The sequence below is a fragment of the Glycine max genome, chromosome 3, assembly GCF_000004515.6.
Source record: "Glycine max cultivar Williams 82 chromosome 3, Glycine_max_v4.0, whole genome shotgun sequence".
Taxonomy (NCBI): Eukaryota; Viridiplantae; Streptophyta; class Magnoliopsida; order Fabales; family Fabaceae; genus Glycine; species Glycine max.
The window spans coordinates 1,412,303-1,437,947 of NC_016090.4; the positions used below are offsets into that span (position 1 = coordinate 1,412,303).

Genomic DNA, 25,645 nt, shown 5'->3' on the forward strand with positions numbered 1-25,645 from the left:
ATACTAACTTCCTTCTATATATATATATTGATTTTTATTGTTGTGAGGTTAGCACTGCTTCTCCCATCTGGTTTCTTCTATTACTGGAATGAAGCCTCTTCCTTTTGATTAATAATATATGGTACAGTTTTATATGATTGCGGACAAAGACAACTATTAATGCTTGTCAATAATCACTCAAGATTACTCTTCATTTAATTTATAAAGAGAAAAATGACATCTTATTATTACCTAGCATGTTGTTAACGTAGTTGAGAGAGATTATACTCAAAGTGGTCGGTCAAATTTTCAAGCATAGATTATCGATCGGTAGCTTTGCATGATTCAAAATTATATTATATATATTTTGAGTTATATATATTTAAGATGTTAGGATATATTTGGAGCTTTAATTCGTTTGGCATGGACTACTTACAAAGTTACTGTACATGTGATAAGTACCTCCATATTTCACTCAGTGGGATTTGATTCCACTTGAACCCAGAGTTAGTTGTTCTCCCCTGTTGAGACACAACAATTGACTAGACATTTAGGGAAAAAACATTGTTTAGGTGTGAGCCGTGAGAGCAATATCAAATCCAAACAAACTCTAAATACAAGATATGACCTCAAAATAATAATGATCAAGGTTGATTCCAATGTCTAAATATTTAGTATGATTCATATATAATTCTAATATTTTTAGAATTCATATTCTATATTTTGTGCTCCATACTAGAATAAAATATATGATGGGATAAGACTATCTTTATATCAAGATGACATATCCATTTTATGTTTTATACTTTCTATAAGATCAATTAAAGTAAGTCACACACTCATATTTTATAAATACACCGAAAAAATTTCATGATAAGCTACTAAATCAAAATAAAATAAGTTAACAAATAATAAGAAACCTAACGGCTTAACTTTTCTTTCTATTGAAAAATTAATTGCTCAATTTTTGTGAATCTAATTCATATAGAAATTTCATCTAATAGAATAGATGAATTATAAATCTCTTATATTTTACGAATTTAGGGAACTAAAATCAATAATTTTGAATTTGAGAGCCTAAAATACTCTTATATTTAAAACACAAAATATATTTAAATCAATACGATCAACATTTTTTTTTTTTTTTAACTAATACTAATTCAAAAGTAGGAAAGAGACCTTCCTTTTTATATGATATATACCAAAAGTATTATTGTTTGAGTTGAGTAGGATTATTATGAGCGATAAATATTTTTAAAATATGTAATATAATTGTATATCTGTAACTTAAATTTGAGATATTAGGTCAAAAAATCCATCCCAGTTGATTCACGCGTTTTGTGATGATCTTCTTTTAAATAAAAGGCATTTTTTTCTGCTTCCCATAAAGAACAGAAGAATTGGACCGTTTTACTTTGTTTTTTTCTGTATGTTTTTTTGTTAGTGTGCTAATGGTTCCCAGCTCATACGCGTTCTTGTCCACAAAAAATCTTCGTTTTTCTTTTTAAGATCAGCAGAAAAAATCTTCGTAAATTAAGAGTAGAAATAGAAGTTTGGTTTGTCATGTTTAAAAGAAAAGAAGGTAGAGAAGGTGTTGTGAAAGGTTAAGATCGAGAAATTAGGGTGAAGTGAAGGAGAAGCTCTTGAGAAGGTATAGTTCTTGTTCTTGCTACATTTTTATCTTTAATTTACGTGCTTCTAATCATGTTAACATTAGTGTTTTGTTTCACCTTCTACACATTTACACATTTATCGTCTCAAATCTCAAATACAAAGCACCTATACTTTCTTTCTCCCAAAATAATTGATCGTCTCAAATCTCAATTTAATAAATGTATTATAAAGTCTTTTAACATAAGATTCTTTTTTAAAAAAGACAAAACAAAACATTAATATAAACCAAAAGATCGTTATCACTTATGTCAATTAATAAGTGATAACGATTTATATTTCTTAATCAAGTGATTTAATATTTAAATTCTAGTTAATTATTGAGAATGAAATAAATTTTATTAAAAAAAAAATATTCACCTTCTGTACTCTTATGATTTCTGATAAAAATTAGTCATTTTGACAAAAATTATTTTATATCAATATCATGTCAAAAAAAGAAAATACTTCAAATATATATATATGTTGTATGATAATTACAGCAAGCATTGAACCCCAAAATACTTGAAATATATATTAGAGCCTACATGGTTGATCAAACTTTCATATGTAACCTGTAAAAACAAACGGAATTGATTAAAAGACAAAATTAGAATGAATGTTTGAATATTTTATTGAAAAGTGAAAATATTAGTCAATTTAATTTCTTTTAAAAATTATAATTATGATTATTTTAGGACAAAGAAAGTAAATATTATTCTTATCGAGAAGAGGCTCCATCGCCTACCGGTCTTAATTATGATGGAATTATTAATCTTTTCTAGATGCTATGACACCATTGCCTAGTTAGTAGTCATTTTAACAAAACAAAAAATATTAATTAATCTTCTTTGGATATTTTGGTTCCACTGTCAAGTAGTCTCGTCAAACATTCGTATATTATGACAAGAAAAAAAAATCAAAAACAAAAAATAATCACGTGACATTGAGTTATTTAAGTAATTACTTGATATTTAATTATGATGATGCTATGACTCCATTGCCTAGTTAGTAGTCATTTTAGCAAAACAAAAAATATTAATTATCTTGTTTGGATATTTTGGTTCCAGTGTGTCACGTAGTCTCATCAAACATTCGTATCTTATGACAAGAAAAAAAATCAAAAACAAAAAATAATTACGTGATATTGAGTTATTTAAGTAATTAATTGATATTTAATTTCCCATTATACTAAAAGATACATATGAGTAAGGATTGTTTATGTCGATGTTAAGAAAATCCAAACTAAATTGCTTTTAAATAAAAATAAATAATAAGTCTTTCACAAGTATTTTATTTTAAAGATTTAATTACCATAGTTCCTAAAGATATCCTTTTTAATCTTTATAGTTAATAAATGAATTTTTTAGTCTATCAAATTTATATTTTATTTCTCAATAGGTTTGTTAAAATTATTTAACTAACGGAGTTAAAAAAAATTAATGTTAGAGATTTTTTGAAATTAAAATGTAAATTCCAGGAACTAAAAAATTTATTTATTAAATTTCAATTATTAACTATATAGAAACTAAAAGAGATAAGTTTAGAAATTACATAGACTAAATGGGTAATTAAACATAAACCTATTTAAAAAATAAAAATTTCCTTTTCACAATTATGTTACTAATAAAAAGAATTAATAAATAATTTTTTTTCTTCATATTTACTATTTGATATTTAAAAAATTTTATTTTAGGTTCATGTCTGACATGTCCATTAACTATTTTAACAAATTATTTGTGATAATTTTGAAATTGTTTGCATTTGTTTAGAAATGACCAATATTTATTTTGAAATTATAATTATAATTTCTGACCATTAAAAATTATTAAAATTAATTAAAGGAAAAATTAAATAAAATTTCTAAAGACGACTCCATCCTCAGCCTAATCCATATCCCTCCATTCATAAATGTGCAATTAGATCATAAAAGATACTTCTACTACCAAATATATATGTTACTCATATAGAACAGTATTACACTCCAACATTGTTTGTTTGCATTTCAATTAAAAGCGATTAATCGATCAGCCAAAGGAAACTCCGTAATGGACAATAGAGAAACACACTCAGAGGGAATGTAAAAGGTTAGACAACCAATTTGAATATTTCCATGGCCACAAAACCAAAGAAGATGCAAAGATACTTCCATCATAAAACAATTCACAAAAGAGCAGAGTTACAAAACAAAAAATATATTATTTAAAAACAAAGCTTTAATTTTACATCAACGAGAAGAAAAATAAATCCTAATGTGAATCAAATCAGATCAAAAGCAAATCCAAATCGACCTCCACGACAAGAAACCTTGTAGGAATGAGTTTGTTTGTTGATATGAATCCCTTGAATGAATGTTGCTAGGTGCACCGGCTTTATTGCTTGTACATCAAACAGTTTTTGTTAATTCCAAAATTATCCCGTATCGAAGGTACGCGAGTTTGTGGTTGATTCATATGTTTAAATTAAACTTACGAATTATATGATCCGTATAGTTTGTACGGATGAACTTAATTTGTATGACTCATACAGATATATTGAGTGACAGGCATTTTCACCCATTCACTTGGTGCACCTAACTTTACCCCTTAAAATTAGGAATGATCCAATAAAAGTTCATGTCCATTAACATTTTTTTTTGTCTCATCTCTCTTTCTAATAATGTTCTATTGACACGTTATGCCAACTTGACAGACTCTATTTTATATAATTTTGCAGACTAGTTTAAAGATTTTATTTTTATTTTTATTTTTAAATTGAGTTATCATGCTCTGCGATCTCAGAACATTTTTTATCTTTTAATGCTTCTCTTTATCTCTCTTCTCCTCTCCTCCATTTCTATTTTCCAATGCAATAGCCTTACTGTGAATAGGCCTTATTTATGTAGGAGAATGTAGGTTTTATTCTCAAACTATACCTTCTCTCTTTTATCTTTTCACAAAATATACTACTTTTTCAAAAAATTCTCAAATTACACCACTTTGATGCAAATCTAAGGAATCGATTTTTTTAAAATTATTAAAATAATATAAATATTATTATATAAATATATATTTAATTGGTTTTAAAAATATTTTTTTATTAAAATAATTTTTATAATTTTTCTTTCTTATACAATAGACATAAAATTTAAAAGTGTGGTAACTGAGATGATAACCGATATAAATATTATATTATATAAATATATTTTTATTGGTTTTAAAAATAATTTTTTATTAAAACAATTTTTATAATTTTTTATTAAATTTTTTAAGGGATATATACAGATAAAGAAAAATGTAAAAATTGTAGAAAATTATAGTATAATTTTTTAGTTATGATGTATGTAATTTTTTTTTGTTAAATTTATGTGTGGTTGATGTTTTTGTTTTGTTATGTTTGTTAATTAAAAAATGAGAAAATTAGTTAATAGTATTAAGACAAATTAAAAAATATAGTGAAAAATAATTGATACATCTTTCTTATACAATAGACATAAAATTTAAGACGTGGTAACTGAGATGATAGCTGATATTATACAAAAATTAACAATTATTTTAATAATATAATTAAAAATTAAAAAATATTACAAAAATTATTTTAATAAAAATGAAATTTTTAAATCAATTAAAAAAAATTTATAAAATATAATATTTACATTATTTTAATAATTTTTAAAAAATAAAGTACGATTCATTAGATTTGTATCAAAGTGGTGCAATTTGGGAATTTTTTGAAAAAATAGTATATTTTGAAAAAAGATAAGAGAGAGAAGGTCTTTGAGGAAAAAAAAACCGGAGAATGTACATGCAGAAAAGGAAATTACCAGAATTTATAATTGCAAATAACTAATGATGAAAATTAGTTACAATAAAAATTATCATATTTATGTAATTCTTTCAACAAATCTTACAGTTTTATTTATGCTTCAATGTTGAGCTACCACCACACGGATTGCAAAACCAAAAGAGCCAATAGCTAGCAAGTTGCACTTTGCGGAAGGAGAAGACTATCTCCTCTGTTTATGTATTCTGATTTTTTATTTATTAAGAATAACAATTCACTTTTTTTTAGAAGAAAAAAAAGTACCACTAGTACAAGAATACTAGAAAGTAATTGAAAATGTTTCAACAACAAAATTAAACTAAACTTTTAAAATTCATGTTGATTAGTTCCAAATGGATCGAAGTACAAGGAGTATGAACACATTTTCACCTATATAAAATGATAAAATAAACTTTGAAGTATGACATATCCAAATGCAAGAAAAATACAAAATTTGTCATCTTCATATTTAATATTGAAAGATATACATCATAAATGAGAAACATTGCATCCCGGCTTGGGTATTGTTTTGATTACATGCATAGAAAACATTTGTCTTATCCATATTTTCTAGTAAAAGATGTACATAAATGACAACCATAACAGCTATATATGCAATAAGGCTCAATGCAAGAAACTAAATAATTGGAAATTTGTGCATGCTAAACACGACCAAATTAAAAAAAAAAAAAATTAACACTCTTGCTGAGTAATTCCAACTGGATCAAACTTAAAGGAGTATGAACATATGAACCCTAGAAAGTGCAGCATATATCTTTTCATATTTAATCTTAAAAGAGTTGCATTGCAGGCATGTTCTGTCGGGAATGATTGTAGCTGACTTGAAAGTTGAAACTGAAGATGGGAGAAGCAACAGAAAGGTAAAGCACATTGGCGTCCAATTCTATTATTGTTGAACTTAAATCTTACATTTTCTGAATCACTTTAACCTTTGTGGTGTTGAATTTGTCAGATATGCAGTTGTGACGGGTGCAAATAAAGGAATTGGATTAGAGATAGTTAGACAGTTAGCTTCAGCTGGAATCAAAGTGTTGCTCACAGCAAGAAATGAGAAGAAGGGTCTCCAAGCACTGGAAACACTCAAAGACTCAGGTCTATCCCACCTTGTACTGTTTCATCAGGTGGATGTGGCTGATGCAACAAATGTAGCTTCTTTGGCAGATTTTGTCAAATCCAAATTTGGGAAACTTGATATTCTGGTAACATGCACTTTTGATACTCCTCTCCTTTTATGTTTTGTTTGTTTTAAATGAGTTTGTTGCAACAATGATATAAGTCTGCATGTTTGAGCTTCAGTTAAAAATAAAATAAAAATGAAAGGAGGCACTCCTTTAACATGATGAACTACAGAACAGGGAAATGCATGCTCCGTTTGTATGATTCTTGTTGGGAAGTCTCCTTAATTCCAGTCACTCCTAGCCCACCTTAGATGTGGAGGGTAGCCCTGGGCACAAGGGAATGTGTTGGGGATCTCATATGAACTAGTGATATGGTCAAAATAGAGTATTATTTTTATTATAATTTTTTTTATCGGCAAATGTTAGTTGTTAGTTTGTTAGTTTTTGTTAGTAGGGGATTCAAACCCACGACCTATCTCTCTCTCCCTTCACCCTTTACCCCCTACCCAACCTTATATCTCCCTAAACAGAACATATAAGTCTTTTAAGCTGATTTTGTAGGGTTCAGTTGTCATTTGATCAATTTGACAGATTTCTTTTATATGTAGTTCCTGAGTTATGAAAAAAAAATTCTTGATTTCTTTGAAGGGGATCTTATTCAAGACCTCTCGCCCTCTCATTTTGATGTTTGCATATTTCATTTCTAAAATTTGTTCAATGCAGATTAACAATGCAGGGATTGGTGGAGTTGTAATTGATGACACTGATTTAATCACTACAGCCATCATGAATCGTGGGGTAAGTATGTTGGTCGTGTTCTGAAATCTAGTTAATACAAGTGGAAAGTTGCAGTGTCCATGCCCCCACTCTCTTTCCCTTTTCAGTTCCATTTTTTTGGTTATGGGAAGAGCTAGATGTGATCTTTCATAATGAGCATGGCCTTCTATAATGCACTGAAATTGGATTGCTAAAACTTTATTTTGAGGTCTTGCATCGACTATAGATATAACTAAAGTAGAACTTATAAAGGCTTGAAAAATCCTCATCTTGTGAACTAGCTTTTGACATTGAGTTAAGCCTAACTCAAATTCAGGATTGTGTGAAAGCATTTTTATCAATGTTTATATGTCAACCTTTCTTATCATTCTTATTTATAACTGTTAAGAATTTTGGAATTGGCTCTTCTTTTGCTATGTTAAAGTATATGAGAAATCTGGAAGGTTGTGATTCTTTTATTTTGAGGCAAGGGATATTGTTAGGGATTTGTGATTGAGTATTGAGTTGTCATTATTTTTTAGGCTATACCAGAAGATAATGGGACAAAGGGAATAACTCATACATACGAGTTAGCTGAAGAATGCTTGCAAATAAATTACTATGGCGCTAAAAAAACTACAGAATCCCTTATGCCTCTCCTCCAATTATCTGATTCACCAAGAATTGTGAATGTATCATCCACTCTGGGGCAGTTAGAGGTAGGCTATTACTTCTTGCACCAATAAATTCTTAATTATTATTTTGCATAAACTCTGACTGAGAAAAGTGAAGGGAGTCAGTTCTTGCTATTATTGACTTTAAATACTAGTTAAATCCAGATTCATCTGTTCTGAGTAGTTGATAAATAGCATTCCATATGATATGTAATGTAACCTTATTTTAAGCAGAAATAGTAACATCTTCAATCATCTCTCCTTAAAGGTTCTATAAATTATAATAGGTATTGATGCACATATATGTATTTTCTGCCTTTTTTTTTACAACTAGTTAAGAAATAGTCATATCTGAACTCATATGATTGTTAATAACAGCTCTAATTAGCATTCAATATATGATGTTTAAGCAAAATTTTCAGTTTCATTTCTTGCCTATTTTCAAAATAAGTCTGGTTGCGTGAGTTTCTATTGCTTAATCATGTCAAATTCAGAGTTTGCCAAAAGAATCATGGGCCAGAGGAGTCTTCAATGATGTTGATAACCTTACTGAAGAGATAGTGGATGAAATATTGAACAAGTTTCTCAGAGATTTCAAAGAAGGTTCACTGGAAAGTAAAGGCTGGCCTAAGTATCTGAGTGCCTACATTGTCTCTAAAGCTGCTATGAATGCCTACACTAGAATCCTTTCTAAGAAATACCCTTCATTCTGCATCAATAGTGTTTGCCCTGGTTATGTCAAGACAGATATGACTGCCAACACCGGCTTCTTAACAGTTGAAGAAGGTGCTGCTAGTCCTGTGAGGCTAGCACTGCTTCCCATTGGTAGTCCATCAGGCTTCTTCTATTACAGGAGTGATGTGGCTTCCTTTTGATTAGTAATGCAATGTTATGCTTTTGTTTGTCAATTTATCATTCTAAATTACACACAATGTTTATTGAGGCTACTTTAAGCACATTATATCATGTTGTTTACTTCTATTTAACTTGTGTTATTTGGATCTTAAGAAAATTAGTATTGCTTTTATTTTTATCTCCTTAGATTGTGTATGCAATAAAATTCTTACAAAAGTAGAGGAAGTTCAAGAGACACAAACTGAGTAATTTGGATGCATTTCTAAGAGGCAAAAGAAAATATGTTTATTAGGGAACAAACACAATTCAAATATTTATTAGGAATCAAAAACATACTTTAACCTAAATAAAAAAATATTTATCATTTTAAAAATATTTAATAGAAATAAATTGATAATAGGTGAAGGATAAAAGTTACAGTAAGATATATATGATTTTCATATAATTTTAACACATTTAAAGTAATAGATCATAATTACTTAATCAATTTCTTCCAATCTAATATTCGAAAAATCTTCTCCCAATCAATTTCACCCATGATTATCAAACTCTCGAGTTAACTCGCTAACTCTTACGAGGTTACGAATCCACTTGTCTTCTGCGAGTTAACTCTCGAGTAAACTCTTTTCTTAGTAGACTCTGGCTAAACTTTATAAACTCTAAGTAAACTCGGTAGACTCTCGAGTTTACCACCGAGTCAACGAGTTAGCAAGTTAAAAAAATTAGACCAAAATGTAAGTCATTTTTTATTGTTTTCTTCAATTTAGCATTCAGCATACCTTCATTTAGTGTGTTATTCTCAAATACAAAATTATCACCGTTAATAATATCAAACTCTTATTTTCTAATAACATCAAACACTCCATGAGAATGATTTATCACTACTATAACCTTTACAAGCTATTGTCTAGTAGTGATGTATTATTACTACACTTGATTATTTAAATATTCTGAACTTTATGATTTATTCTTTTGTTTTATTATACTATTGAAATGTTTAATTAGTATGTTATTTATAAATATTTTGTTATTATTTTATATGAAGTAGACTCTTACGAGTTTACGAGTTGAGTCTATGAGTCAAGTTTATGGAACCCTCACGAGTCTGCATAAACTCTCGAGTTTGATAACCTTGGTGTCACCTACATCTTCATATTCAATTTGATTGGGGGAATTGCTTTGTCTTATTATCCACAATGGGTATGATACCAGTCAATTTAGCACTTGGGAAATGTTTCTGAAACTAAAGCGATGAGAGAGAGTCAACAGGAGCTAGTGTTGGGCCGTGGAAGTAATGGGCCTTTTATTGATCTAAAGGTCTACTAATAGCAAATCAAAGAGGTTCTTTTCAGCTGGCCCTTAAAACGGCATTGTAGGCGTCTCAGCAACAAAAGAAACCGAGAAAGGACCCAATGAAATCATGGTGGGAGAAAACAAACAAACAAGGTACTAATTTTAATATTATAAAATATATACATAGTTTTGTTGGATAAAAAAAGACAGATCCACAATCTGTTTTTCTATAATACAGATCTTCATATTGACATAGCTTGCCATAGTACATATGGAATTTACACAATATACTTTACATATTGATTTGACCAATAAAATAGACAGATTAATTGTTTCTTTACTTGGAAATTTATCAAGCCATGTACAAGAATCATCCGAAAGCATTACAATGCTTGATATACCACATTAGTTTTGGTAAGAAAAGAAGAATGGTGAGTAGTGTTAGATTTTGAGTGTGGCAGAGTGATATACATTGATCTGAAAGTGTTAATACTAATAAACAAAAGTTCAATACAAAATAACTGTATCCGGCTCAAAATTTCCTTTTAACTATCCTATTTTGCACAAATAAAACACACTTGATACACTAATTTCAACATTACTCATTTATTGGATAGAAAGTAAAACTGGTTTAAACATAATAAACAGCATTACTGCATAGACATAATTCATTATTTTCATGGCAAGGAATACTAATTTTAAACATGGCTATCATGAGTTAATGTGAATTTTTTGAAAGTCTATCAACAAACATGGCTTCATGTATTATCCATTAACCCATTTTTTGTTTTCTAGCAACAATTTGTGATCAAAATGGTTTCTCTTCACTTCTGAAGAAAAAGTGGCCAGAAGGACTACCATCAGGTAGCAGTGCCAATCTCACTGCAGCTTCAGCACCTTCATCAGGTGTAAGAAAACCAGTATTGCAATTAATATCAGTTTTAACATAACCAGGACAAAGAGCATTGATAGGGGTACTTCTTGTCCAGAATCCTTGTGTAGGCATTCAGAGCAGCTTTTGAGATAGCAAGAGGCCAGCCTTGGGTTTCTAGTGAACCCTCTTAAAAATCCTTTAGAAATTCATTCAAAATGTCATCAATCTTTTCCTCTGGAAGGTTCTCAACATCACTCAGTACTTCTTTAGGCCATCCATTTGGTATATGCTGCAAAAAACAAAAAAACAATATTACATGAGAATAAGCTTCACATTCAATTGCACTAATCGACAATGAATCAATTAACCGAATCATTGAATTTTAGGTGTCATACATAATTAGATATCTTGTTGCAAACACAATGTGAACAACTAACATTAATATTTTCAAACTCTAAGTATCCAATTTGGGGAGTCTGTATTGGAAAAATACTAAGTCTCACATCGTCTAGAAATAAAACCAAATTAGAATATATAAATGAGGAGCAACCCTCACCCCTTGAGCTAGTTTTTGGGGTTGAGTTAGGTATTTCACATTATTCATTCTAAAATGGTATCATTAAGATCTACTTTGTTCAAAGCATTTTCCTGCAACCAAAAAATCAAACAATAAAATTGATTTCTTTTAGATGAGTTGATTAGGAAACATCAATAAGTGCAACAAAGCATGATGTGAAAACTTCAATTCTTGATTCAAGTTATGAACAAATTTTCAATCTTTTTTTTAAAAAAATGGGAAAAAACAATTCACCAAAGTAACATAATTGCCCTTGCTACACGCAGCATTAGGTATCAGTTAACAAAAATGTTTAATGCTAAGAAAGGAAAAGCTCATGAAGTGAACTGTAATCAACATGCTCACATTCAATCAATCTTCACGTTTACTAATAAAATTTGTCCTAGTGCTTTGATTCAACTTTCTTGTTTGACATCGGTTAACAATATTGAACACTAATACAAGATGCAGCTAATCTATAATGCACTTTGTACTAACAATTACACTAAGTATCCATTTCCAATACTAGAAAGTGACTCATATTTTAAAATCATACCATAATACCAGCAGCAGCCAAATCATACCATTTCCAATTTCTTGTTTTAGACTTGATATGAAGCTTGTTGTTGAATGTTAAATGCAGAGTACATTGAAGAAAGGGGGAGGCCAAGGAAAATGTGAAGTACCTTTTTGTTGCTTCTGCCATTAATCTTGAATGAGAGAATTGCCTGAAAATATGAGTGGACTAAGTCTAAAACAAGTGCTAATAAATGAGTTTCAGTTTATGTCTATATCACTTGTCTTTATAGTCAAGACTTCAAATTCTAGAAGATGTTCAAACGACTATGCTACCGACCAAGTAATTTTAATGTTTCTGAAGTTTGCATTGTACGGAAAATTAACGATATTATCAACAAGAGTAAGTGTAATTGGCCCATATTTTTCGTTGGTTTTAACACAAAGAAGTGCCATCTCACATCTTAATTAATGTTAATATCTTTTGACCTCTTACTTTTATAGTAATGAGGCAGCGGCAGATACCATAGCCAAGAAAATGTATTTGGAAAAGACAAAAACTATGGTGTCTAGTCTACATTGCAGCGTGAAGTATCACTTTTGTCTATATTTTATGGAAAATGATAAATGACTATAATAGAAATCAATAAGTGGCTACATAACTCTTATTCTATGGAACAAATTTAATTTTCATAATATATTATATATAATGATTAATCTTTATTAGAGAATTTAGTTTAATTATTATCTCTAGTGGATTTTTCCTTTTTTATCACGTTTTTTTATCCACAGGTGAGATTTTCCTTAAGGAATTTGAATTCAAGACTACTTAGATTTAGGTTAATTAATCCTATTATATGTTTTTAGAATGATTTTTAATTTTAAGGAATGATTTCTTTTAAAGAATTAATATGAATAATAAGTAGTCTCGAGTTTAAATTTTAAATATGTAATACGTGAAATATTCGAAGAAGAATGTATTGCTTAGAGTGATCTTACAAGGCTTGAGAAAAATTATTTCTCATAAAAGATACACATGTTCTAGAAAAGAAGAAGAAAGTTTGTTGATTACTGGTCAATGTTTTTTTTTCTTTTCTTTTTTCAACTATTACCAGTGAAAATTTGGTGCATATCATAGACGGGACCAAAAAAAATTGTGTACTTAGTATTTTTTTTTTTTTTGTACTGCTAAAAAAATACAAGTTATTGACTACAAGAATGAGTGTTTCTTAATGGGACGAAGAAATAAAATAATACTAATAAGTGAGGCACGTGCCTCTCTTCAAGTTTGTCAAGGCCACAAGGGTGGCATAATTAATCCCAAAAAAAATTGTTTATCTCTGCTATATGTTCCAGATATCTACTCTTTCAAACATAGACACCTTCATTGTCAAGTGTCTCTGTTTTGGGGAACAAAATATTCATTCTGAATATATTGATCGAGGTTTTAATTAACTTTAGGAGTCCTAAGTGTATTTTCACACATGAACATTGTGAGTTCTCACATGAACATAAACCAACCAAAATCTCCTCAACTAGACAAACTCAATCTATCAATACTTTCAATCCTTATTATTGGACAAAACAAATTAGAGGAAAACACTTTCTTATTTTTTTTTTTTAAACTAAAATATATAGTAGGAAAACTATATATACATATAAAAACATTATGCATATGGAAAATACTTAGCAAATTACTTTACGAAGCAATTAGCATAACATATTTGAATATTTAGAAGCAAAAAAAGAGTTTATTTTTCATATATTATTAGTGTAAAAAAATTAATAAAAATATTTTAAATATGACTTAAAAACTGTTCTAAATTATTCTAGGGCCCAATAAGGGTCCAACGGTTGCAGATATCATTGAAGGACTAGCACACTCTCGTGAGACCATAAGGTACGTGATCACTTTCTCTTTGGCTTTTCCAAAACAAAAGTTAACAAATTTGTCATATGTATTCTACTTAAATTCACAGAAAAATATTATTTTTTAGCATGTGTATGTATATAAGAACCAAACAGTTAGGTATGTCTACAAATTATTCAGAGAATCACAGACAGAAAGTTTGCTAGTACTAGAAATACATACAACATTAGTGGGAACATTAAAGTAGCAATTAATGTTGTTCAAACAAAAGAAAGTACTTCCTCCCTTAAGAAAAAGAGACCAGAAGGACCATTATCTGGCAACAATGCAAGCCTGGCAGGACACTCAGCACCTTCATCAATGGTTAAAAAGCCAACATTATGGTTTATATCTGTTTTGACAAAGTCAGGGCACAAGCAATTTATGCGAAAACGAGGGAACTTCTTAGCCAGCATCCTTGTGTAGGAATTTAAGGCTGTTTTTGACATGGTGTAACCTGAAAGAACAGGTGGCCAGTTCTTGGATTCCAATGATCCTTCTTTGTAATCTTTAAGAAACTCCCTAAGCACCACATGAAGCTTTTTGTTTGTGAGCTTTTCAATGTCACCAAACACTCCTCTTGCCCACTCATTTGGTATATTCTGAAACAAAAAAACAAGAAAAATAATAATATGAAATTTAATTATATTATAGGTTTGAATATGTTTTTGGTCCCTAAAATCTAAGTCATTTTCTTTTTGTCCTCCAAATTTAACTTTTTTTTTCTTTAATCTCTAAATTTTGAAAAATATTTCTTTTAAAAATCATCATAAATTATTCATCACAACCTTCAAGAATTGGTCAAGAATGATTAAAATTTTTTTTTTCAAAATTAAAAGAATAAAAAAATTAAATTTGGGACCAAAAACAAAAATGACTTAAATTTGAGATTTGAGAGACAAAAAATAAGCCTTAATTATGTATATAATATAATGCATTGACAAGATAAAAAAATTACATTCTCATCAAATCAAATAATAATAATAATAATAATAATAATAATAATATATTATTATTATTATTATTATTATTATTATTTTGATAAGTTTGTTTGATTATTATAGTAATATCTTCAAATTCATATTTAATGTGATTTCTGATTTATTTATAATATATAAAGTTATTTAAATTAATAATACATAAAAATTAAACACAATTTCTATATTACATAATTTTTTATGTCTTGAAATTACAATTATTTTGAAGAAAATAAAGCAGAAAAAAATGTAAAATGCCTATATTTTTAAATTATGAAACAGTAGTTTTACCTTCAATACTCCTATTCTAGATGATACATTGACAATCCTGGGTGAAGTGGACAGTTGAAGCAGTGGAAGAAGAGCTTCAGTTACTCTTTCTGCACCAAAGAAATTAACTTCAACACATTCTTCGGCCAACTCATAATTTTGACGCACTATTATATTCCAATCTGATATTTCACCCCTTTTCTACGTACAACAACAAAAATAAAGTGCACCATTAATCCACGGGAAATTATGCTGGATTTAATCAACTAAACCAACAAATATTTAGTAGCTACTCAAATTGAAAACACATGTACAGGGATGCTTGAATGTATGCAAATGGTTTTCCTCTCATGTTTCCAATATTAAATAATACAAATTATTATTTTTTATTGACTTTCCTTTTTTTTAACTTTGCTATTACGTTTCTATCTCATAAAATATTAAATATTTATTGTAAAAAAAAACTGTTAAAAAGACTATTAGGCCAAAAAGGTTAAATCGAATCAAAATAAAAGTCTTTGATAAGTTATAGGTCAGGTTCAGGCTTCAAAGATTCATCTTAGGTTAGGTTTAGACTTTTCAAAACCTGGTCTACCACAGTTAGTGCATTGACCCAAATGTTAACAGACCTGTTGGGGAGTCAACGCATCAAAATTGAGGTGTTTGGGTCTGTACTAGAAATATGTTAGAGCCTCATAAACATGTATAAACATGTATGTATGTACTATATAATACTCAAAACAATACAGATAAAAGGAGAAAAATAAAACAAAATATGTATAGAAAAAATGTTAAGCCTATATATATATATATATATATATATATATATATATATATATATATATATATATATATATATATATATATATATATAATGCTTGTAATTAAGTTTATTTCATTGACAAATGTGAATAAATAAATTTTATTCCTCAAATAATTTATAATCAAATTAATATAAGGGAAAGACTAATAAAATATTATAAAGTGTAATTATTTATAGGCTTTAAAATACCAATAACGGATGACAAGGAAAATAAATCATATTCAAATATCTTGACTAAAAGGGAAAATAGTAGAATTTTATCCAAAAAAATTATAAAAGACAAATAAAATATTCATCTGAAAAGATAAACGAATATTATTATCTTCGTACTAAAGAGTATAAAAGGAGAATGGAAGATAGAAAAAATAAGAAAGAAATAACACATAAATATCATTCATCTAAAAACGTGTATATATATATATATATATATATATATATATATATATATATATATATATATATATATATATATATATATATATATATATATATATAATAGGTGTGGCCTTTAGTTATTTAATCAACACTAGCAAACATGTGCTGAACACAAATATACCTACTCTCTAGTATTTCATTTAGATAGAAAAAATGTCATCTTGAACTTGGTGCTCATTTCTATTCTCTTTTTGCATTTCTATATACGTACCTCCTCTAGCAACCTCGATCTCGAGGCATACATGCACATGATGGGAAATTTTTTTTAACATATAGCATTGACTTTGTATAACAAATTGTTCGATCACATGTAATGTTTCATATCGTGGACTTGTGTCATGTGATAATGTTGCAATTAACATTTCAGTTGTCGTGATCACCACAATGGTAGAAAGTAAACTGCAACCAAGGTTTTAAAAAATAATCCACAGTTCCAATTACCATTGCAACATTTAAAACCTTGTTCTTTTATATATATATATATATATATGGGTTGCAAAACATCTTGATATTATGAAAAATTGCACGTAGATGCAACCAATGTAATCACAGTTATGTGGTTGTTGCAGAGGCACAGAAGGAACCCTTACTCTTCTAAGAACATTCTCCCCATTTACTATTCCTCCGGGGACACCTGCATTGTTCACCTGCACCCAAATAGTTGAAATGTAACATATCAAGAAAATATTCTGGTTTGTTCCTTAATAACTTTAGAAACTAACCAATATGTTGTTCTTAATAATACTGAGATGGGATCTTTTAAATAAAGTCTCTAGTTTTAAGTCTTGTGAAGGCCGGTCCAAAAATAAAGTAATTTAAGCTTGAATTTTAGGCCTATCAGCATTTGTTATTAGTTATTTTTAAAGTAAAATAAGTTACAGACTAAAAAATCTCACATATTATTATTTTTTAAAGTAAAAAATATCTTTTAATTTTTACTTTAGATCTCACTTTTTGTTGGATCACTCTTGTAAGTGAAAAATAATTGATAAATAAAACAAATTTCACTAAAATAACCAACTAATTATATTTCTAAAAATTAGTGATTGATAAAGACAATGACATTTCATTCTAATGTCATATATATTCAGGTGACAAAAAATAAATAGATATATAATTTGAGAAACTAAATGGTATACAAAAAGTGCAAACTTTCAGAACAAGTTGAAAAAGGAGGGAGGAAAATATATAGTCACATGCAGATAATATACCAAGATGTCAAGTCTTCCAAATCGGGTTTTGATGAACTGTGTCAAAGAAGCAACACTGGGAGGGTCAGTGACATCAAGTTGATGAAAAACTAGAAGGTCTGAAAGACCAAACTCTTTCAATCTTTCCACCGCATCCAAACCCCTTTTCTCATTTCTAGCTGTTAGCACTACCACAACTCCATTCAAAGCCAATTTCTTGCATATCCCATAGCCAATTCCCTTGTTAGCTCCTGTCACTACTGCATACCTATATATATATATATATATATATATATGCAAGTGATGAATAATACATCATTAGCTAATAGAGCATATATGTCTATGACAAACACTATTTTCTTGTGAAAACACAGATTTTGTTTTCTGAATACAATCATTTTTTTCTGCACACATATAGATTCATATATAACATAAATAGTTTTACTATGGATTTCAAGTGTGAGATTATGCTACCTTAATTTTCATTTGCTCTTAGAGGTTCAAACTACTACTTAAGCCACCCTAATAGATACATAATTTAACGCCTTCAAAAGCATACAAAACACAAAATCTTTACCTTTTTGCTTCTTCTCCCATGTTGATGATGCCACTCGGATATAACCGGAGCTTTTTTGTTTATTTGCTTTCAGCGAGTGTGGTATGAAATGGTTTTAGTCTGATCTATCAGACAGATTATCAACCCCTTAATTACATTCATTTATAGGTGGTGAAAATGTCTTGTATCTCTCTTGAAATTATAAACCGAGACATATACGTAGAAATTCGTAGCATTATATAAAATATGTATTCCTAAACAATAATTGGAAAGTTAAATAAAAAATCACATGCAGATGTAGCTAATAACGACAAATTAAACAGAAAACTGAATTGTTTTTAGCATTCCCAATGTTAGTTAATTAGATTAGAGTAATAAGCCTCTATTTATTTGTACACGTCATTACACGGACATGTGCGTGCAATTGGTATATACTTCTTAATCGTTTTTTCATGAATATAGTTTTAAAGTATTATATATATACTTATATATATTTAAAAAAAATTAATGAAAAGAATGCTAATTTCATCTTATTTTTTTATTAATGAATTAATAGTTAAATTGCAACTGAATTCCTTAATTCCTAATTACTAAAATATTGATTTCTTAGTGAAAATAAGATAAATCATGCTTGGAAGTTGATTTTACTCATATTTGGGCTATCATTGCATTCTGGGTCAAAATATTTTAGGCCCAGCACTAAAATAAATATGTTTGGCCGTTATTCTGGGCATTCAGCATTTTTGCCGAGACACCCAGCAACCAAGGTGAAAGGGTTAAAGTGTTCTTTACCTTTTACTTATAAAGAACAAGAGTGACTATTCATGCGCTATTTTCGTTCTTCTTCCTCACTTCCCGCGTCGCTGTGGTTCTTCTTCTTCTTCCTCTTCCTTGTGTTGTTTCACTCTGTTGGTGTTTTTTCTTCTTCCTTCGTCATATTGTTGTTTTGGATGTTGTTAATATTGGTTTGATGTTGTTGTTTGAAACAATGTCACAAACAAAAATGACATTTTTCTGAAAAAATCTCATACGGATCATCAATCCGTATGATTCATACGGATTGGTAATCCGTAAATCATACGAATCAGCAATCCGTATGGGTCATATGGGTGTCATACGGATTGACAATCCGTGTGTTTTTTGTTGAATAATTTTTTTACATTTTTTTTCTTCTAAATTTGTTTTTTTTGAAATTTTTGTTTACATTGTAAATATATATTTGTCAATTATTATTTAAATTATTTTGTAGTGTAATATTGTTTTGTAATGTTAGTGAAATTTTATAATTTTTTTATGATTTATAAGTTAAGTATTGATTTTATTTATAAAAAAAATATATTAGTTATTATTAATATTAAATTGATAGTTATAAAACATATGAAAACTAAATTAGATATGATAGATTGTTAGTTTAAAATAATGATTGAAATCAAATTTAAAAATATACTAAAGTTGGTAGTTATAAAAAATATTGAAACAAATATTTAAAATTTAAAATTTAATTATTAATCATTGTATGGTCATGCAGATTTAAAAATTTAAACAAATTTTAGAAACATACGGATGGGCAATCCATATGTTTCTAAATTTTTTTACATACCTCTTCTTCTCCAGTGATGAATAACACTCATTATCCTCATAAACAGCGCATGTACACCATTGAAGACAAAAAAATGCTAAGAAGAAGAGACTAACAGAAGCTAACAAAAACAACTTACACTAAGGGTGTGAGATTTTGCTGGGGGATGGGGGGAAGTGCTGCAGAAATGAAAAATCAAACCTTTCTATTTGTAACCAAATATAAGAGTATTTTTGACATTTTCAAAAACTGTTGGGTGTCCCAGCAAAAATGTTGGATGCCCCGAGCAGTTGCCAATATGCTTTGACATTGGTAGACCCATTTAAAATGACACCCCTTGAGTGTTGTTATTTAGTATAATGACCAAGATGTCCATCATAGCGTAAATAAAATTCCATTTTGTATGTCCACTACTTACACAGTGGCGGACCTACGTTACTTTGAGGGGGTGCACTTGCACCCTCTCATTTTTTAAAATTCATCAAATTTATAAATAAAATTTTATATTTTTGTATTTCATTTCATCTATATTTATATAATTGAATCCACTGATTTTATTTTTTTATAATTTATTTCCACTGACTTAGGATTTTAGATCCGCCATTGTAATAACAAATCTGAAATTATTAGAAATATTTTAGATAAAAGAGAATGTTCGTGTGAATATATGTTTAATTTTTTTTAATGAATTGATTTGCTAAATCGCTAACTTGCTAACTCACTTTTTTTATATTTTAAAGATCAACCTGTCAATCCACCACACAATGAATTCCACAAACCATTATCTTGGAATCTGGTACATGTCGAAATCCGCTGTTGTATGGGTTGCTAACAGAAACCAACCTTTGAAAGATTTTTCTGGGGTTGTCACAATATCAGAGAATGGAAATCTAATGGCACTAAATGCACAGAAACATGTTTGGTCAACAAATGTGTCTTTGCAAAATGTGGCATCATCCAATGTGAGTGCCTCAGATAGACTCATTGAATGGTTAATTAACACATGACAAATACAATTTGAATTATTTTGTATTGGTCAAACAATGGTTTAAGTGGGATTTACTGGAAACATAATTGAATATTTGGCTATGTAACTCATTCTAAAACCTATTATATTTAAATGAAATCATGAAGACAAACTAGTTCTACTATAATCTTCAACAGCAAAAAAAGAAAATTTATCATCAAATATCCTATTTTATTGTGATGAGATTTCAATAAACCTAATCATATCACTAAATGCTCTATAGTGATACAGCAATTCTACTAGACAGAATATAAAATAAAATAAAATAAAGTTATTTTTCTGCAATACTAATCTAAACCAGTTAACCTAAGCTACACATTGGTGGCAACTAAGCAGATTGTTCAACCAACTGAAGTAGCTAGTGCAATAACTCCATTTAATAACTCAAAATGCTTACCATGATTCTTCCTTTGCAAAAGTTGAAACTTGTCAGTGAAGTTGGGTTTTCTCAGGTGATGCCAAGTGTCATCCATTACACCAAGTTGAACCTTGTCATTTCTAACATAGTAGCTACCCTGAAATGCCCACAAACCCCAGTCCATATCTCTTCCAACAAGATAGGTTTGAAGGCATGTCAAGAACCTGTTGTCTTCCTCTGAAGAACCTGTCTCATCAAACCCAAACTCTGTAAAGATCAAAGGAGTCGCATTCTTGTCAGTGGTAAGGAACCCAGTTCTGTGGTTTATCCCTTTAATACTATTGGCACATATCCTGTTTAATGGTTGCTTTGTCCATATCTCTTTCAATTTGAGGGTCCCAATTCCAGACCATGAGTACAAATGTGTCTCAAACACCATTTTCTTAGCCAAGTCTATCTTCAATGGTTTACTTTTTAGAAACTGCAACTCAGTGTCATAGTTCAAACCTGAGATAACCACTAGCACATTTGGGTTTGCCTTGTGTATGGCTAGTGCTGCTTGGCTCATGTACCTGTACCAATCACGCAGATTTTGGCGTGGACCATGCAATTCATTCCTCAAACTCATTGCCACAACCTGTTAGTGAATAAAAAGTATTCTCAATAAAGTCATGTTATATTCAAATTTTTAGCATTGGAAAGAAATAAAAAAAGGGTTTAACTATTTATTAAAGTTATCTTAATTTTAAGTTCTAGTCACCATGTAAGAAAATTGTAAGTTTTAATCCCTATAAATTAGGGTACCCAAGTGTCTGGAGGCTTCTCATTATGAAAGTTTGGATAAGAATCTTATATATGTAAACAGGTTCTTTCCGAATCTCATGACGAATCAGTCACCAAGATACAACTTTACTCTTGTGTCAAGGCTGATCCTCAAGTTTTAATCCCTAAACATACATAAAAGATAAGTTTTTAATTAACATCATGATTCTAACTTATAAAAATAAAATAATTGTAGGAACTAAAACTTACACTTTGTTCGTATAGGGATTAAAACTTAAAATTGGGATAACTATATTGATCAAGTGAATTGTTCAAACAAAATAAGAAACGGGCAAATTAGCAATATAAGACATACAGCACGATTTCCACTGAAGTGCTTGGCTGCCAAAGTAAGGCCATGCACCCATTCTTGAATAATGTTATATCAAAATTGATTCAAATCTATGGTTATCAATGATTATTATAGAGGAGTTTAAATTTTGATAAACCATCAAGTTTCAAGTTTAAATTGTTTTGTCAAATCACTCACTATTATAAACTATAAGTTTTGATCAAATGGTTATAAAAAATTTTAAAATTATATTTTAAATTTTTAATAAATAATTTAACTGTGATATAAAGTTATTTTAACTATTATTTTAATAGAAAAATTGAATTATTCTAGTCACATCTTGTGGCCTTGATAAGTTTATGAGAATAATTTTTTTTACTCTTAAAAAAATTAAATTTAATTTAAAAACAAAGATAAAAGAAGATAAATTAAAAGTTTAAAAAATCTAATATATAGACAAAAATAAAAAGATGATTGTTTGAGATAGCTAAGAGAGAAAAATTACTAATAGCATGTAAAATATACAGTACATACATCTAAAAGAAAGAAGAAGGAAAATATAATGAATTTATCATAGATAATCTTACTAGAATAATAATATTATGTCAAATATTAATTTAACATTTAAAAGTATAATTACTATAAAATAATGGAATGTTTATTATAATTATAATTTTTTTATGAAAATATTAGTAAATATTATTTATATATGTACAGAATAATTTCGAAAGTAATTTAAATAAAAATAGAATTACAATAACCTGAGACATCTTTCATTCTTTCCCGTGTCTCAGAAACATCATATTTTCTTTTAATATTGATAGTTTTGTTTCTTTATTTTAATATTTATATACAATAATTAATACTAATACTAGTATTAATGTATGATAAAAAAAATATTATAATTAATAATTATTTTTTATTTGTGAATAACCCGTTGAAAACACGAGTACAAATTTAGTTTATTCTATTCTGTTTATTTACTATTAATAAAATACAATCACTGCATTTTCTTTTTCTTTTTCATGGTTAGCTGTAATTTTATTTTATGTCCTATCTCTGCAGAAAAAACAAAAGTACGTCCAATTCCACTTCCTCAAATTGCGTGTACAGTGAACAACATGACAAAGGTATAAAGTTTGGGACAAATCACACCAACTAGTAATGGCTTGACTTCTTAACCACGTGCTTAGACTTTTTTTTTTTTATTTAGAACATATTTTTATTGAGCCTCATCATGTAAGCTAAATATTTAAATTTTGTTGGATGTTAGTGTAAATTAGAGACCTTACACTCATATATAGTACATAGTATTCATTATTCCACCAAAAAAAACTATTAATTAATCTCCTCATTTAAATAGCACAAGTGTCTTAATTTAGGATCTTGCTCTATGGTTTTAAAGCTTTTGGTGTTGAATCAGTTTTGCAGATAGCTATTAACCTTCTCAGATACAGTTGTCCAGATTCTCATCCCTGCTATGCCCTATGAGCTCGTCAAGAAAATGAATGATTTCACAGCTTTTTAATTTTTCTTTTACTGGAATAAATAACAAACTGCACTTTTATAACACACAAAATAAATTTTTGATTATATTTTAAGAACTAAATTGACAGTCTTTTTTTCATTTCCAAGTTTTGAGAACCAAATTAACCATTTCCTTAAACAAAAAATTACATTAATAATATTTATTTATAAGTGTTCAACAATATATTTTAGTTAATTTTTAAATTTTTTTTAATAGCTGAAAAACTTATTTGGTTATTCGATCAGTAAATCTTTTTAATAATTTCTAATATTTTTTAAAATGTTACTTAAAGCACCATTTTTCAAAACTTAATTTTTAGCTTTTGCTCCTTAATATTTTTTACACTTTTATCCTTGATATATTTATTCACTTTTCTTCGTATCTTTTTAAATAAATCATGATATTATTAATTTTTTATTTCACTTTTAAACTACTTTAATAACTAACTAGTTTTACTGAATATTTTTAATCTAATAACTTAAATTTAACTTTCTAGTTACCAACCAATTTTTCACACTTTTCAACTAATTTTGTGAGACATAATCATGTTTGGATTTTCATTCACAAAATATGCAAATCTAATGGTCCAACATAAAAGTAAGAAACTTATTCTTAATCTGTTAGCAAATTTTTTTTCTTTTTTGTCTCACCAGCGTTTCCCCAAATATGCACTCAAACTTGGATCACAAAAACAATTTTTAGTTGCTTTTTTGGTATATCATGATTTGAAAAATTGATCAAACACTTATCAGGGATGCTAATTCAAACACGCATTTACTTTTCATTTAGTTTGTGTTTGTTTCTTTGGTGGACTTGCGACAACACAAAATCCTAGACCATTTCCGAGTATAAATATTGTTGTTTCTCCAACCTTCTTTTCAAATTGTTTTACGGGTGATCCAAACACATATTTAGGGTATCTTTAATAGGTGATTCACTTTGAGATCATAATCACCTTTTTAATAGAATTGAATGTGTTATATCACTTTCAAGATCTTTTAAATTTTGTATTCTTATAATAGATCTTAAATCATTTTTTTAAGTCCCATAAGAGGTTTATCTTTTAATATTTATTTACAATTTATTTTAAAATAGTTAATTATATATTTTTAATTTCAAAAAAAAAATTCAAATACATAAAATTTATTAATAATTAAAATATTTATTCGTCAATATAATTTAAACCTATAACAATCCATAAGATTGATCAGAAAAACAAACATCGACATTAAACAATAAAAATTAAATTTTATTATTATTGTGATAAAAAAAAATTTAAACATATTTCACGAGTTTACTTGAAGTTGTTAATGAACTCCTATAACATCTTATATTTGCAGGTAAAATAAAACTGCTTCCTACCCTAAAGGTCAATGCAACATTCTAAAATTAATAGTAACGATAAAAAAATGTTACACGACCCCCTCCCCCTTCTACGTTTTGTCTCTTATGTTTCTCTTCTTCCCCCACCCATCTCCATGCCCCCAAGCTCTCTTCTACCACCTGCCTCTCCCTCTTCCTCCGCCCAAGCTTGCTGTTTTCTCTTCCCGTCACCTCTTATCTAACCCTAATGGCCGCGCGTTGACCGTCGTGTCTCTCTACACGAACCTTACATTTTGTAATTGATTTTATTTTTTATTTGTTTTAAAATTATATTGTCATGTATTTATTTTGTTATTGTTGGAATGTGACAGATTTATTGTTGTTCTTCTTCTTCCGGATTTATTTCTTCCCGCAATAATCAATTAAGGAAAAAGACAATAAAAATGATTTAAAAAAAAACATG

At 28.5% G+C, this 25,645-nt stretch overlaps 2 protein-coding genes across 3 annotated transcripts; one reads left to right on the forward strand and one right to left on the reverse strand.

The window, feature by feature from the left end:
* The first annotated feature begins 1,456 nt into the window (after positions 1 to 1,456).
* Positions 1,457 to 9,089, forward strand: LOC100801677 ((+)-neomenthol dehydrogenase-like). Of its 2 annotated transcripts, XM_014773376.3 has the most exons (7): positions 1,457 to 1,630; positions 3,991 to 4,057; positions 6,242 to 6,311; positions 6,404 to 6,650; positions 7,293 to 7,367; positions 7,868 to 8,044; positions 8,494 to 9,026. In XM_014773376.3, the coding sequence occupies exons 3-7, from the start codon at positions 6,292 to 6,294 to the stop codon at positions 8,872 to 8,874; spliced, it is 900 nt and encodes a 299-aa protein (XP_014628862.1). In that variant the 5' UTR covers positions 1,457 to 1,630; positions 3,991 to 4,057; positions 6,242 to 6,291; the 3' UTR covers positions 8,875 to 9,026. The 2 variants fall into 2 exon arrangements, with proteins under 2 accessions (XP_014628862.1, NP_001276230.2); NM_001289301.2 differs by lacking the exon at positions 3,991 to 4,057 and having other exon boundaries at positions 1,515 to 1,630; positions 8,494 to 9,089.
* Positions 9,090 to 14,065: 4,976 nt separating this feature from the next.
* LOC100802560 ((+)-neomenthol dehydrogenase) lies at positions 14,066 to 18,417 on the reverse strand. The gene is made up of 5 exons (XM_014773429.2): positions 18,275 to 18,417; positions 17,719 to 17,965; positions 17,098 to 17,154; positions 15,271 to 15,450; positions 14,066 to 14,604 (listed from the first exon to the last, which is right to left on the reverse strand). Exons 1-5 carry the CDS (start codon positions 18,292 to 18,294, stop codon positions 14,224 to 14,226), a joined length of 885 nt encoding a protein of 294 aa, XP_014628915.1. The 5' UTR covers positions 18,295 to 18,417; the 3' UTR covers positions 14,066 to 14,223.
* Positions 18,418 to 25,645: the final 7,228 nt, after the last annotated feature.

Coding starts and splice junctions, on each gene's coding strand:
- LOC100801677 (XM_014773376.3), top strand. CDS start 6,292: ATGGGAGAAGCAACAGAAAG. Junction 6,312..6,403: donor ATGGGAGAAGCAACAGAAAG/GTAAAGCACATT, acceptor TGAATTTGTCAG/ATATGCAGTTGTGACGGGTG. Junction 7,368..7,867: donor CAGCCATCATGAATCGTGGG/GTAAGTATGTTG, acceptor ATTATTTTTTAG/GCTATACCAGAAGATAATGG.
- LOC100802560 (XM_014773429.2), bottom strand. CDS start 18,294: ATGGGAGAAGAAGCAAAAAG. Junction 17,155..17,718: donor TTGGAAGACTTGACATCTTG/GTATATTATCTG, acceptor ATTTGGGTGCAG/GTGAACAATGCAGGTGTCCC. Junction 15,451..17,097: donor GGGAGAATGTTCTTAGAAGA/GTAAGGGTTCCT, acceptor TGTTGTACGTAG/AAAAGGGGTGAAATATCAGA.